At 34.9% G+C, this 16,737-nt stretch overlaps 1 protein-coding gene across 5 annotated transcripts in view; it reads right to left on the bottom strand.

Annotated features, from left to right (window-relative positions):
• The window catches only part of EXOC6B (exocyst complex component 6B), a 521,374-nt gene that overhangs the window by 243,476 nt on the left and 261,161 nt on the right, over window positions 1-16,737 (bottom strand). For all 5 annotated transcript variants that reach the window (XM_006775280.2, XM_006775278.2, XM_006775279.2 and 2 more), the window contains 3 exons: window positions 4,877-4,960; window positions 4,491-4,537; window positions 2,950-3,070 (listed from right to left, as the gene is read on the bottom strand). In XM_006775280.2, coding sequence (XP_006775343.1) covers window positions 2,950-3,070; window positions 4,491-4,537; window positions 4,877-4,960 — 252 coding nt within the window. The remainder of the gene's footprint in view (window positions 1-2,949; window positions 3,071-4,490; window positions 4,538-4,876; window positions 4,961-16,737) is intronic.

Genomic DNA, 16,737 nt, shown 5'->3' with positions numbered 1-16,737 from the left:
CATTGTATTGGTTTGACTCTGAATTTTAAGTGTTCCTATATTCCACTCGGAAGAATGTCTCCTACTTTGACAATAACCCTACCATGCAGAATATACTTTTTATTCTTGGGTTCAGTCATTATTCTGATTCCATCTATTTTCTACGTTCAAAGAAATTTTTTGAAATTTCTAGCCTGTAGATGCTACTTTGTAGAGTTTCTCTTTTTGGGTTGTCCTCCCAACCTCTGCCATTTATTTCCATGAGAACTAGGTTAGGAGATCTGGAAGGCACACATGCTTAGTATGCCCTTTGAATAAAACAAACAAACAAACAAAAAACAACTTAAAATATGTGTGTAACAGGGAATAGGTTTGGATGTGGGTGTGGGTGTGTATAAAATGACTATCACAGTACACAATCTTGTCTACTAAGAAGAAAAAATGATCAATATTTTATGTCTATAAAAATAAGTGTTTTGAGCCACAAAGAATTACACTATTGCATAATTTTGAATCTTAAAAATAGCTTTTCAGTATTATCAGATGATCTGTTCATCATACTAACAGTCGTATTAGCAATTAATTAGCATATCTAATATTAAACCATTCCTGATATGAACTTCTTTGTGTAAGCATGTTACTCTTTTAATATATTGCTAAATTTGAATTCTAAGTGAGACAGATTGTATAAGACCTTTATTATTTTGAAATCAGCATGAGACTATTACACACATTAGTACCTGAAATGTTATATTTTTTGAAATGTTTCCAAATTATACAATGACTAATAATTCAATTGAAAAAGGAAAAAAGCAGTTTTAAATTGTGACATAGAAAGTTACATATCTATATATATGTGATTTCTGGTAAACAAAAAACATAATCACTCAGATATAGAGTTTGTTCAGAGATTTGTTTTGATGTTTGGGTCATTCTTATTTTGCTTGGCTTGCTGGATAATATAAACCATAAACAGAGTCATAAAATAGAATTAGCATGTGTGGCGTCAACTACTTTGTCTCAGAAAGGATAAAATGGTTCAGTGAGTAAATGAGGATGATGCTAACTTATTTTTTAATAACTCTCTTGAGATACAATTCCCATACCACACAAGTCTCCTATTTAAAGTACATAACTCATTGGTTATTAGTTTTTTGTATGTTCACAGATATGTATAAAGTCAATTTTAAAATATTTTCTTCACCTCAAAAAAAAAAAAGAACAAAATATCCCGTGCCCTTTAAGCCATCATGTCCTTACTCCTCTTACCCATGCCCAGCCCTAAACCACTACTAATTTACTTTCTCCCTCTGTAGATTGATGCTGAGCTATTGGGGAAGTGGGGCACTTTGTCATTTATTCTTCAATTCAAAAGAATATACAGTCAATCTGCAATGAGAAACTCCATTATGATTACTTTCTACACACATATATACTTTAATCAGCACACTTGGAAAGTGTCCTGTTCTTACAGACATCAAATGGAATTGCATGATGAAGAGAGTACATTGTCCTGCTGAGAGGGTCTTATAAATTTATCACGTGGATTCATCAAATGTATCAGTCACATACAAAAAGTTAAGAACCCCTGATCTACATTAAAAAAAAAAATGCGCCCTGACCAGTTTGGCTCAGTGGCTAGAGCGTCGGCCTGTGGACTGAAGAGTCCCAGTTCTGGTCAAGGGCATGTACCTTGGTTGCGGGCACATCCCCAGTAGCAGGTGTGCAGGAGGCAGCTGATCCATGTTTCTTTCTCATGGATATTTCTAGCTCTCTATCCCTCTCCCTTCCTCTCTGTAAAAAATCAATAAAATATATTAAAAAAAGAAAAGAAAGAAAAACAGCTTTTCCCAGGAAAAAAATAAAATGGGTAAATCACTGAAATAAACAGATATAAAAACAAACAAAATCAAGGATTTCCATAGGAGGACAGCAATACTAGTTAATAAAAATGATTGGGGGAAAAAACCGTCCTCAAAATATTACCTGAACTCTGGTTGTGGGTTCAATTACTGGTTAAGGCACATACCTAGGTTAGTGATCAATCCCTGGTTGGGGAGCGTACAGGAGGCAACGGATCAATGGGTCAATGTTTCTCTCTTTCTCTCTGACTCTCTCTTTTCAAAAAAAAAATCAATAAACATAATCCTCAGATAAGGATAAAATATGAAAAAACCATAAAGCACCAAAAATAGGACTTAGATGGGGAGCATATAAAATATTTTACCAAACCACATGAAAGCAGATAAGGGAAAAATACATATATTCTTGGTGAAAAATACCAGAATTTGAAATATATCAATTATTTCCAATTAAATTTATAATAAGTAGGGGAATAGACGGGAGGGAAGAGGTGGAAGAAATGTGGCAAAGTAATTCTCAAATTAATCTTGAAAAATAATAAGATAGCATATTTTAAAAATAGGATTTTTAGAGAATACACATGTTCTATAGAAATTAAACCATACTATATCAGATGTAATGTAATCAATATGATGTATTGATTCAAGACATTCAGAGAGAAGGAAAAGGAAAGGGAGAATCATAGAGTCTAAAAACAGACCTTAGTATACATATTATTATATGATAAAGGTGGGCTTCAAAATATGTTGGGAAAGTGTAGATGTTATTGACTGAATGTTATGTCCCCCAGTATGTCTATTTTTACAGATGGGGCCTTAGATAATTAAGATCAAATGAAATAAGGTGGGGCATTAATCTAATGGGATTGGTGTCCTTACAAAAGGGTAAGGAAACACTAGAATATACTAAGGAAAGACCATGTGAGGACACAATAAAAATGCTGCCATTTGCAAACCAGGAAGAAAGTTCTCACCAAAAACCACCATGCTGGCACCCTGACCTCAGATTTCAAATGATACACATATAATTATTTTAAAACAGTGAAACACGGAATAGCATATAGATAGTAAGCTCAAAGTAAGCACCTCTCTTGGGCTTCTTACATACCGAGTGGGTACGGAGTGCGGCAATGGTTTTGGAAAGCGCCATTTCCCATAGTTCATCAATGTAGGCTCTATTTACTAAGCCTTGGGTCGTATGTAAAATATGATCTTCAACCACAAAAAAGCTAAGATTGGGGAAAAGAGAAAGCACAGTTGTCAGAAATTACAGTTTGCATACTATTTCCAGGGTTTGACAAACATTAAGAACTGTCACTAAATTCTAAGTTAATAGTCATTTTTTCTAAAACAAAGCTGTCTGGTATCATAAATGAAATCAGATTTCTTGGACTTAGTATTATGCTCCTGATCTTGATATCCTCTTAACCACTTTTAAAAAACTTGGAGTTACATTTTTGTTAAATGTTAACCATATTATCTAGCAATTTAAAAGAGAAGAAAATGTTTATAGGTAAAAGAGGATAATTTTTATTATCCCGATAAGTATATTTTAAAAAGCCAATAGGTTTTAAAAAGACAATAAAAGGTAAAATACATATATTTTAAGAACTCAACAAAAAATATCAAAATAATTACCCTTGTCCTTATATAGACTTTCTCAGCAAAGTATTAAAAAGGTATTTTACAAAGGTTAAAAAAAATGCATACTTATTTTTTAACATTCTGCTGAGGCTTTTACATTTTTATGCATTTAAAATGTATCTTCAGCTATCTTGCCTAAATATTCATACTAATTAAAATAATAATGTAGAACCACTGCTCTACATTTAAAAAAAAATGCTTGAAAGAAATCTAAGTTTCCTAAAAGAAAAACAGCTTTTCCCAGGAAAAAAATAAAATGGGTAAATCACTGAAATAAATAGATATAAAAACAAACAAAATCAAGGATTTCCATAGAATTAAAATAATAATTCTTTAAATACAGAGTATTTATGATATATTTTAATCAAAACTATCAATTACATTGTAACAATCTTAGTCTTAAAAAATAAGTTTCATGGAACAATTCAATTTGTTTCCTTTTCTTTTAACTGCAAAGTCATATTCTGACTTAGAATAAGAAACCTACATTTGGGATGTTTATCTGGGGACTGCAATTCCATACTAGTACAGATACTCTACATGAGGGTATAACCCACTGTGTGTTTTCATAAATATTGTTTTATTGGAACACAGCCATGCTCACTCATTTGAGTAGTCCCTATAGTTGCTCTTGCATTGCAACAGAGTTGAACAGTTGTGACAAAAAAAAAAAAATTACAGCATGGTAAGCCTAAAATATTTTACTATCTGGCCACTTTAGAAAAAGTTTGCCAACTTTTGCTGATTATTTGGTTCCCTCTTACCAAGCATGGAGAAACAAAACATCAAATATAATAATGTTTTTCTCCCTTTATCCATAAAAAGTCCTTTGCAACAATATAATGTTGAAATCAATAGGACATTCCTTTAAAATAATCAGAAAGTCAAGACTAAATAAATCTTGTCTTAAAAATTTTTTAAAATAATGAAAACTTGATTTATTTTTCCAAGTCTCACAAATAATATACATTCAACACACACATGCACACAGATGCATATACCTACCCTACAATTTGATTAAAATACTTCCTGTAGCCATCTAAAGTTTCATGCTGCAACAAAGTAAAAAAGAAAAAAGTTATTATTTATGCTTTGATACATTAAGACAGAGTTAATATGAGTTTTTTAATTTTTTAAGACTCAGTTCCCAAAACTATAAGAAAAATATAACAACAGTACCTACTTTAGAGGGTTACAGTGAGAACAAAATGAGACTTAGAACAATGCCTGACACATGGTAATCAATAGATGTTAGAATTGCTATTTTCTTACATTCATCAAAAGTGGTCTCAAACTAACAGTTAAAAAAAATTTTGCTAAGCACATATGCAAAACAATTAAAAGATACCAGAAAAGTAAAAAGGTGAGGAAAATAAAGGTGGGGATCCTACCATGTTAGATGGAGGCTGGAGCACCAAACGGGCCTGTTTTCGCCTCTGTTTTCGGTAATAGTTCTCAAATGTTTCCCGGGCGCCCTGTAAATAAATGAAAGGAAATGAACTGACACAACAGGACCAATTATTCTAGTATTTCATGAGAAAAGAGAAGGTCCCAGGGTCTGGAACTGAGACATCCCCACCTTTCTCAAAATATGCTATTTTAACAATTATAGTAATCATAGAAAAAATAAAAATAACTATTACCATTTGTTGATCCTTACTTACAAATCCTGTAGGGAAGGATAGAAAAGATTTTTAAGAGGAAACCACCAGAAATCAACCTCAAGAACACCAAAGGTGGTTTCTGAATCAACTATCACAGATTCACAAGAATAAAGACGAACCAACATTCTCATAGGTTAGCAGTTGAGAAATGTTCCTTAAAAAACCTTACAGAACATTCCTCAAGAAAAAAATGTCTAGAATAAAACTGAATCATGAGCGAAGGGCCAAAGAGAGGCAGGAAAAAGGTAGGAACTGAGGACAGTAAATCAGTCTTCCCAGATAGAATATACTCTAGCACAGAATTGATACAAAAGGGAAGGGAAGGAGAGGAAGGGGGAAAGCCCTAGAAATTCTTGGTGCATAGTTTCCCCTTTTCATTTATAATTCTAGGCTTACCTGAAGGTGCTAAAGGAACAAATGCTGCCTCAAGAGCTCTGGAACTGGATTATATTGAAGTGTCCTCTCAAAATGCATGTCCTTCCCTGGATCTCTCAATGTGATTATCTTAGAAACAGGGTCATTCTTGATGCAATTAGTTAAATTAATATGCAGCCAGACTAGAGTGGGTGGCCCTTAATCCAATGTAACTGGTGTCCTCAAAAGAGAGGAGAAAAGACACAGAGAAGAGACAAATAGAACATCATGTGGTGACACAGACTAAGACTGGGGTAGTGCGGCTACAAGCCAAGGAACACCAAGGAGTGACAGCCACGCCAGAAGCTAGGAAGATGCAAGGAAGGATTCTATCCAGGGTCTGAGAGGATGGGTGATCTTTTGACACCTTGATTTTGGATTTCTAGTCTCCCAGACTATGACAGAACAAATGTCTGTTGTTTTAAGCTACATAGTTTGTAGCAGCCCAAGAAAACTAATATAAGTTCAAAGCTTTTAAAACATGATGCTCCCTTATAACTAAACTTTACTTTTAATCCAAGACTTCTCTAAATAAACAAGAGTGGAAAGGGAGAGACAGCATTGCACAATGGTTAAAAGTGATGATTTTGGAACCGGACAATTTCATTCAAACTGTGACTCTGCCCCTTAGTAGCTCTACAACTCACATGACTAGCTATATAACTCCCCTTTCAGTAATGTAACTTCCACTATTTAACTACTTAGCTTTCACAAATAGATGTACCATGGTTTTCTCATTTGTAAAGATGCCAACCACACAGAGTTGTTATGAAGATTTAGAAGAGTTACAAAGCTTTTAGAACAGTGTCTGATAAATAATAACCACTATGCAAGTGTCTGGTTAAAAATTAAATAAGATAAATCAGTGAAGAAAGTGAAAGCCCTGCCCATGTGAGAAAGTATAAACATCCTGCAATAAGAAGCTCAGTTTCCTTCGCGTCCCCAGAAGTCTGAAGAATTTCACCCAACATGACTTCTTTGAATTCGATTTAAGGTAGAGCATGCAAACACAATAGTGTAGCGTAGGGGTTACCAAATGTTTTCTGTAAAGGGCAGAATAGTAAGTATGTATGTTTAGGCTTGGTTACCATAAGGTCTTTGTTGTAACTATTTAACACTCCCGTTGCAGAACAAACACAACCATAGACAACACATAAATCAGTGTGGTTGGGTTCCAATAAACCATGTTTGTGGAAACTGAAATTAGAATTTCACATAATTTCCACCTGTCATGAAATATCATTCTTCTTTTGATTTTTTTTACCATTTAAAAATGTAAACATTTTTGTTCGCAGGTCATACAGAAACAAGCAGGAGGCAGGAATTGGCCCATGGGTCATGATTTGTTGAACCCTGGTGTAACTTAAAAACACAGGTTTTAAAAAATGCTGAAGTGATAATAACTGTACACACCTGAGTTTTTCTGCCTATAAAATGAAATCAAACACTAAGACAGCTATTTTAAGGCTTTCTTAGTCCATAAGTTAATGAGGTAGCAAATGATTCTATTTAAAAACTAAGAAGTGGAAACTGCCTGTTGGTTTGTTAAAGTTATTCCCCACTTGTCACCATTTCACAGCATAGTGGTATTATTAAATGTCAATTACATTCTGTACACACTGAAGGGCTTTTCATTTTAAGGTTAACAGTCCTAAAGGCCCTTTATTATTCTGGTGTGATGTTACATATTCAACATGCTTTGGAGCCAAGATACACTTAGCTGAGAATTTAGGGAAAGCCTTCTCTTTAATTAGACCATAGTATACTAATTTAATTATTTTTTTATAAATGATAGAAAATACACAAGATGAAATTCTATACAAAAACCAAATCATGGTCCTCTACTTAATTCTAAACTAGATACAATTTTGCCTTTCAAATAATCACTCAATAGAATAAAAACATAAGAAAAGACCAACTTATCTAATTTACACAAATGAGTTAGACTTTCCCTAATGGCTGCTAAAAAACATTCATCTCTGATTATTCTATTTCCTCTGCCAATTTTGTCAAGTCGGTGCTTACAGGTGGAATTTGAGAAGCAGATGTCTGAGTGGTGCAGCTGAGTAACTGATGAAGTGCCTGCCTGCTCACAAGCATGTCAAATGTGAACAGTAGAGATTTCCACTTCAGCTTCAAACTCCTTCAATCGCTAATATTTTTCAAAAACTATTAAAGGCATAAGCAAAATAGAAACAAAACAATAGACAGGCAAGTGAAAAGATATTTGTTTGTTTTTTCATTTTATATCATTGTGCCATTAGTGTTACAGTGCTCCAAAGGCTTTGTAATAATTAATACATACAATATCACAGAAAAACAAGTCACTTATCTATGAAGTGCCATATTACCATGTGATAGTCACTGAGAATTGCCTCTGCCTTCACAGAATTTATAGTCTATGGTGGAAGGCTAACAATTAAGCAAGCAATTATATTAAAATAAACCACAAAACCCTATGGATTATAGGGAGGGGTGTGTGTGTGTGTGTGTGTGTGTGTACAGAATGGAGGAAATGTCAGAGAAGGCTTGCCAGGAAAAAAAAAAGACATTTATACTCATAATTAAAGAAGTCAGAAGAATAAAAAAAGGGGGAGAAGGAATGTTCCTTATAGAGACACAGGGGGTCAGAGAAAAGAGGCATCACACATCCCATGGACTGAAAGTTATTTATGGCTGGAACTCGGGGGTTACATGAGAGGGATGACGTTAAGATACTTGGACTTGAACTGTAAAGGCTTAAGAGTTTTTGACACGTGGAAGTTTAATGTAATGCATACAATAAAGAAAGGGGAAATTAGATACAAAAAGATCAGTCAGAATCTGACATATATTTAGGAGGTACAAGCCAATGATTGATTGGATACAGGGAGGAAAGAAGGCTGATGTGAGGTTTCTAACTGGGAACTAGTTTGACGGTGGTGTCATTTAATAAGAAAGGGAACATACGAGAAAGAATATACAGTCAAATACTATTTGTGGATTCCATATTTGTAAATTTGCTTACTTGTTAAAATTTATTTATAATCCCAAAATCCATTCCTGTGACTCCTTCATGGTCATTTAGGGGTGTATGCAGAGTAATAAAAAATTAGAGTTGCCTGATGCACACGCTCCTGGCTGAGGCTGAACAAAGCAATGCTCCGCCTTCTTACTTTTGTTCACATACTATATATAAACAACTATCCTTTTCATAGTCTATCTAGTACCACATTTTTTTGTATTTGTGCTTCTTTTTTTAAAACTGAGCTATAATTGCCATATAACATTATATTAGTTTCAGGTGTAGAACATATTTGCCAATGATGCATCTGATAAAGGGTTAATTTTCAAAATATATAAAGTACTCATACAACTCAACAAAAGGAAGACAAACAATCCAATAAAAAAAAATGGACAGAGGAGCTAAACACACACTTCTCCAAAGAGGACATACAAATGGCCAAGAGACATATGAAAAAATTCACAACATCACTAAACATCAGAGAGATACAATTAAAACGACAGTGCAGTACCATCTCACACCTGTCAGAATGGCTACCATCAACAAATCAATAAATAACAAGTACTGGCAAAGATGTGGAGAAAAGGGAACCCTAGTACATTGTTGGTGGGAATGTATACTGTTGTAGGCAACAGCTTAGAGGAACCTGGAGAGTATTATACTAAGCAAAATAAGCCAGTCAGAGAAAGGTATCACTCATATGTTGAATCTAATGAACAAAATAAACTGAGGAACAAAATAGATCCAAAGGCATAGAAACATGAAACAGACTGACACATTTCAGAAGGAAGGCAGGATTGGGATGTGGGAGGGCAGAGATTAGCCTGGGACTACAGACACAGACAATAGTCTGGTAAAGGCCTGGGAGGGGCATGTGTGGGGTAGAGGGGGCCAATGGGGTGGGGGGTGGATAACAGAAACACAGAAGACATCTGTAGTACTATCAACAATAAAGATAAATTTAAAAAATAATAAGGCAAGATGTGCCTTATGGAGAAAACACATGTTTTAGATAAGCTTCATTCAGGCATGAGTTATAATGCTGTTGACTATGAATTCAATATTAATGAATCAATAATATATATTGAATAATGTGTCTTTAAAGAGAAATAGACATAAAACAAGGTTATGAATTGATTGGCTGATGAAAATGTTGTGATCTGAAGCTCACACAAACATAACCCTCTATTTCCCTAGGTGCAATGGCTCAGTATTCATTAACTCAGTGTTTATAGTGACTTTATAGAGCAGAATTACCATGAAAAACAAGAACTGACTATATCTGGGGATACTGATGATAATGTCCTCCTCTGTACTGGACATGTTTAGTTTGTGAGTTTCAAGTACTAAGTGTTTGGGAGCAGGTGTAATTGGGTCTACAGCTCAGGGGAAAGAGCTAGGCTACCGATAATGGATTGCAGAATCATTAGCAGAGAGATAGAAACTGAAGCCTAGGAGAAAATGAGATAATATAAGGAATATCTGTAGAATGAAAATACAAAAGAACTTAACACAAGAATCCCAAGTGACATACACACAAAAAAAGCCTGCCTCTCTCCTATAATTAAAATATTGCTTTAAATGCCAACTATTTAGAGAAGATTTTTCTACTATTCAATTTAAAATGAAAAGTGATGCCTAACACATAGCCCACTTTTAATTCATTGCGTAGCACATGTCTCCATCTGATAATGCTGTTTTCTAGTTTGTGCCATTTCATTTGGATGCAAGCTCCATGAAAACACGTTCTTTGTTTGTGTTATTTATTGTTGTGTTCCCAGCCCCTATGCCATGCTTGGCACATAAATGCCATTCAATATACATGTCTTTGAATAAATCATTAAAACTGTGAATAAGATATTAATCAATATTTTCTTTTAAGACTTCATTTTCATATTTATACTTTATCTGATATTACAAAATCATTTCTTTGTAATTATTCCTACTTATCTCATCCTGTTGGTTTTCTATCTCCATAGGACCATTTTAGCCTTTTAAAGAATTTTGTTCCTGTTTCATAGAGATTATGACTTCTTCACACCAAACAACTTTCTAAAATTTTCTTTTGGTTCTTATAGAAAATGATTTTTAGAATCATGTCTCCTCTGAACTTTTGAGAATAATGTTCCCTGTCCCTTTTTATCCTGTATGATTTTTCAGATCTCAAATTTTGCTTTGTATTGTTTCATTTTCCCAATTGCTCTATTTTGAACCACAGATTTGGTTTGTGGTTTGCCTTTGGCCCACTCACCGTTCATCTGGCTATAGATCAAACATCCTTATGGAAGTGGCAATTTATAGCAGGATGATGTGCGCAGGTCCAAAGCTGTTTCAAAGACTATCCACAAACTGATTCTCGTGTCAAGCAAGCAATTGGCCTACTAGGTTCACAAAATATGGATAAACTTTCTCCTACCACACAGCTCTCATGTTAAACTCTCTGAACTTCTTAAACTGAGTGAAAATTACAATTATATAGGGTATTCTTATCTGTGCTCTTGTATAAGCACTATTAAGTATTCACCAGCACAGGAGGAACTGGGCTGCCACCAAAGTTCCTATTTCCCACTCACCCCACAGTCTAGAAGCCTTCAAAAGGAGAATCCATGCATACGGGGTGGACAACCAATGTATTCATCAATTCAGGATTGCATTTTCAGGCAAAAAGGCATACAGTGGAAAAGAGATAAAGTGTCCTCTGACTTTTTAAAGTTTGCTCTGTTTAGGGCAGCAAAACACACATCACTCTACTACTGGACTTTCCAATCTATTCAATCAGCTCTAAAGTTAGAGCAAATCTTATTCAAATTCAGACAATGCAATGTTAATTATCATCCTCATTTTTTAATGTTGTTGTAAGTTTCCAGACTTTAATGCATCTAAAGTATTTTAGTAAATTTTAAGAAAAACTTAGAAGCCAATCAAGACTTCAATATTTTCTATGTTAAATGTGTACATCCCATCTGAAATTTAACGTAGATACTAGAGTTTACATTATAAAGAAATCTCTACAGCAAATTTTTGCCATTCATTTATAGAACAACTAAGAAAAACTAAATGATCACAGAATATATCCTATTTTTACTTAATGTTAAAACAATAGAAAGAAATATTCTCCAGGAAGTGTTAATCTCTTCTTCAACTTCCTAGGTACTTTATCCTCTAAATTCATATCTGATTTAAGTATTATATCATTTTTAGTGATAAACTTGGAGAAGGGTGCTAATAGTCAAACACTCCAAAAGCCATTGACAATTCCCTAAGTCTAATCATTAAATCCAGCACTAGATTTTTACCAGGAAATGACCCACTTATCAGGCTATGCCAGAAATTGTTTGGGATTTTTAAAATATTTTTCTTTTAGCTGTGTTTTCCATATTATCTATCTCTTTTTAAATTATTATTAATTACAAAATTAAAATATGTGCCTTAGAAAAAACAAATAAAGATCAGGCAAAAAGAGAAAAATAAGTCATTCATAACTCCATCACCTGGAGATAACTACTGTTTTTGGTATACTCCCTTACAGACCTTTTCCTGTTCTAAAGACAGATATTTCACATACATACACACACATATGTACAGTATATTAACACACATATAAATCGGATCATATTGTACATTTTCTTCTCACTGACTTTTGCACGCAAAAATCTTTTCTCAAACAACATAATTGCATATGATCCACTTTTATTGTACAACACTGTTCCAACACCCTTTCTTCAAACACATACTATAAACCTTCTCACAAATGCTGGAACAAACAAGGGTTTAGAATAAATGTTTAAAAATAAAAACATAAGTGACAACTTTAATTCCTTATGTGTCTAGACACTTGTCTGGATATAAACATAGGAAACACACACAATATTGCTACTCAGTGTGGGCAAATGAAAGAGGATTATTTTGTTTGTTTGTAAAAGCTCAAAAGTCAAATTTTAGCTACTAGAAATTACAAATGTGCACTAGTAATCAAATAAGTCAGGATCATATGACCTTGCTCTTGAGGGAGGGGGTGGGAGGCCAGATGAAAGACCTTTCCATTGATTTGTCTTCATAAAAGGTAATAATAATATGTACTATGCACACACACCCTAAACCTTTCACATGATTACTAAGCCCCATATGCCACCAAACATTAGTGGTATCTACATGTTAGTTTTGAAAAAGGGAGAAAAACTTAGGTTGGGACAATGCTACTTCATATGGGCTATACAACAGGCAAAGAGGGACAAACCTATCCTCTTCCTTAAATATTTACTGTGCAATTATTTGGCTAAACAGTCCTTCATCTAGGGGGTCTCTCCAGGTAAAGATTGATATGGAGTCTGCTGGAGAGTGGGCCAATTCCATCTAATCAATCACAATAACAGAAAAGTAACCCTTGGATTGAGAAGCAGCTAAAAACAAATACACAAAGAAACAAGGGAGTGAAAATGAAAGAAGGGAAGCACATACCATTGTCCGTTCAGCTTTGCCTACAGGAAGCAGTATTTCCATTTGGTCTTGGGCAAGCCTATAATTTCACCACCCTGGCTGCAGCTGGAGAACTCCCTTTTAACTGTCCCGGCTTCCAAGTGAAGACAGGTTTACTCAGAGTTTTGGGGGAGTTTATTTAAAGGGGGAAAAAAACCTGAAAGGGCCATTTTAATTTGCTTCCATGTGAAAAGGGGAGCACTTTTCATAGGGCCCCATAATGACATGCAGCGGGATATTACACTTCACCATATGGCTAATTTGCACTGCAGGTCTAAAGCAGGATTTTCTTTCATTAGAACTGCCCTAAAGATTAGACTACAGAAACATGTATAAAGAACAAACCCAAGATGCCCTCTATTGCTTAAACCTAGAAACATGTCATTCTCAGATGTAAAAGCCCATTCTTAGAGTTCCCATGCAAGGTTATTCAAGAGCCGTGATGGTAATATGTGTCGCAGCCTCCCTTCCCTATATCAGGGCTTTGAAAGTGTCTAAAATTCAAGAACCACAACACTGTCAAACACCTCGAAAAACACACACACACACACACACACACACAAACTAGGTATGCTCAATTCTTGATACCATTCAATTAGCCTACAAAATGAATCGACATAAATATCTGATCCTTTTTGAAAACAGCCAAGGCAATCCAACCTTCTAACAGAGTGCTGTTTATTTTTAAGATGGCCCTTACAACTTATGTTTGTCTTGGCATTTCCTCCTTCTGCCACATCCCCAGCCTGAGCCACAGAAAAGATCATCCCCTCCAGGAATGACAGAGCCTGTAGGAATTAAAAGAAAAGAAAAAAGGAAGAAATCTGATGTCTAATGATTATGGAGTAGTTGAGCCTGTGCTTTTGAAAAAAGTAAACATTATGATTAACAATTGTGGGCTTTGTAATTAGCTTCCCCCTTCCAAGAGAGAGTGTTAATTTATTAAATATTTTAACAAAGAGTCTTTTATTATCAAATTCAGTTTGGCTGGCTCCTTTCATAGCATTTCCAATTACAACCAATAAAGCTTTAATTGATGACTACTTTTTATAACCTTTGACCCAAGATGATAAACAGTTGTACCTTAAAAGCAAAAGGGTATACTTCAAAGGGAACAGTGTCTTAATCATGCTTAGCAAACCAAACTGCTTAAAATTACAACCTAGATACCTGGTTAGAACAAACACCTAGACTTCCTCTATGATTAAGGTAATTGATCAGAGAAAAATTTGGATTTCACTTTTAAGATAAATGTCCCTTTTGTTAGAGAAACCCTAACTTGAATAATCTGCAAGTAACGTGTACCTTAATGTGCCATTATTATAATACAAATATAATAGATTTAATCCATTTGTGGATATTTAGCAAGAGAATGTTTTATTTTTCCATATTTTCCAGATTTATTGAAAATTAATTTATATATATAACTGCATAAGCTTAAAAGGTATAACATGATGGTCTTATTTACATATATTATGACATGATTACCCCAAATAGGTTCAGCTAATATCCATCTTCACAAGAGAATTTTAATATGTAACATAACTTTTAATACAAAATAATTAAAATGCGTGTTATTTTTCTATTAAGGAAAAAGGCACTATGATTTGAATGATAACACACACCCCCATCCATCATTTTATAGGGTTGTCCCTTATAATACCAAGAAATCCAAGAATATGTGAGCAAAAAAGTACACCAAATTAATTGCCCAACAATGGGACACCAAAAATTCTTAGGGAGGTGGGTCTCTACACATGACAAGAAGGAAAATTATTCCTTTAATTAGAGTGGAACAATGAGGCTTTTTAAATTTTCTCTAAAGAACTATTACCAATGTTGATAGTTTTCCAAAGTTATTATTCAACTACCCAGTTTCATACTTGCCAATTTTTAAGGGAAGTCTCTTCTAACTCACACCTGTCCATCTTTTAAACTGTTAAAGCACTTCACAATTTGAAAGTTTAAAATTTCCCCAAAAATCTCTTCATTTTTTTCACATGGCCAAAAGGAGAGTATGGCCTCTGAACAATTATCAAAGAGCTAGTAGGAAAATGTGGCATCTAAAAATGTACATACAAATAAAACCAGCATCTCACAGTTGTTCCACACAATCACTTCATGGAGATGAAGGCAATGATGTTACTAACAGTCCTCACAATGAAAAGCACTGGCTTCACAGAAGGTACAGTACAGGATTTTATACCAAAAGACTCAGGGATGAGATCCCAAGCATATAAAGGAAACCAATGCCAGGAAAAGCACAAAATCTGAGGTTCAGTAGAAGTACTACTTTTATAAACTGAAAGAGCTATACACATTATCTTTATGATACATAAATGTATGTAATGGCTGTTTTATTAAAGACACATGGCTGCTCCCTGCATTTCAAAATCAAATTTGCCACACATACCCCAAAAAACAGCCCTTTATACAATTAAATGAGAATTGGGGAAATTCTGTATAAATAAATCTATGCTGTCCCCCCTCCCCTGCCCTCAGTTACAAATGCTTTACAGAAACAGAAAATTTAGAATCTAACAATAAAAATCTGTCGTACTGAGCTTTAGATAGAAAAATACGCAGATTTTTCTAAAAACAGACAAAGTGGACAACAAACATTAGACCAACATTTGGTAAAAAATATATATCCTATCTAATAAAAGAGTAATATACAAATTGTCCATCACTCCAACACAGAAGATGGCTGCCCACATGTGGCCACAAGATGGCCGGCAGGGGAGAGTAGTTGGGAGGAACCAGGCCTGCAGGGGAGGGCAGTCAGGGGTGACCAGGCCAGCAGGGGAAGGCAGTTAGGGACAATCGGGCTGACAGAGGAGCATTTAGGCATCAATCAGGCTGGCAGAGGAGTGGTTAGGGGCAATCAGGCAGGCCGGGGGGAGGTTGGGAAGCCAGCAGTCCTGGATTGTGAGAGGGATGTCCAAGTGCCAGTCGGACATCACCCAAGGGGTCACAGACACACACACACACATATATATATATATATATACACACACACATATATACACACACACACATACACATACACATATATATATGAATTCAAGTTAAAAAAAAGAAAATTAAAAGTTGAATAAAATAACAATTTTTAAAATTAAACATTTTACTATGAGAGAATTGTGAATTCACATGCAGTTAATAGAAATAATAGACAGCTGCCATGTGCCTTACCCAGCTTCTGCAATAGTAAACATTTCAAAAAGTATAGTACAGGCAGGTTATCAACAGTGAAGATTCACATTTCCAAAACTGTAAGAATCCCTTGTTTCCTTTTCAGAGCCAAACCCACTCCCCTCATTTCCAACCCCTTAATTAATCTTTGGCAAGCACTACTCTGTTTGCCATTACTACAATGTTTTCATTTTAAGAATCTTACATAAATAGAATCTTTATAATATGTAACCTTTTGAAGTTAGCTCATTTACTCAGCATAAATCTCTAAAGAGTCATACAGGTTGTTGTATATATCAATAATTTTCTCCTTTATATTTGAACTAGAGGCCCGGTACACAAAAATTTGTGCACTCAGGGGGGAGGGGGGTCCCTCAGCCTGGCCTGTGCTCTCTTGCAGTCTGGGACCCCTCGGGAGATAACGACCTGCTGGCTTAGGCTTGCTCCTGGGTGACAGAGGGCAGGCCCAATCCCTAGGTGCAGCCCCTGGTCGGGCTCAGAG

Source organism: Myotis davidii, unplaced genomic scaffold (assembly GCF_000327345.1).
Source record: "Myotis davidii unplaced genomic scaffold, ASM32734v1 scaffold247, whole genome shotgun sequence".
In the NCBI taxonomy this organism is placed as follows: domain Eukaryota; kingdom Metazoa; phylum Chordata; class Mammalia; order Chiroptera; family Vespertilionidae; genus Myotis; species Myotis davidii.
This window is presented reverse-complemented; position numbering and strand designations above follow the sequence as displayed.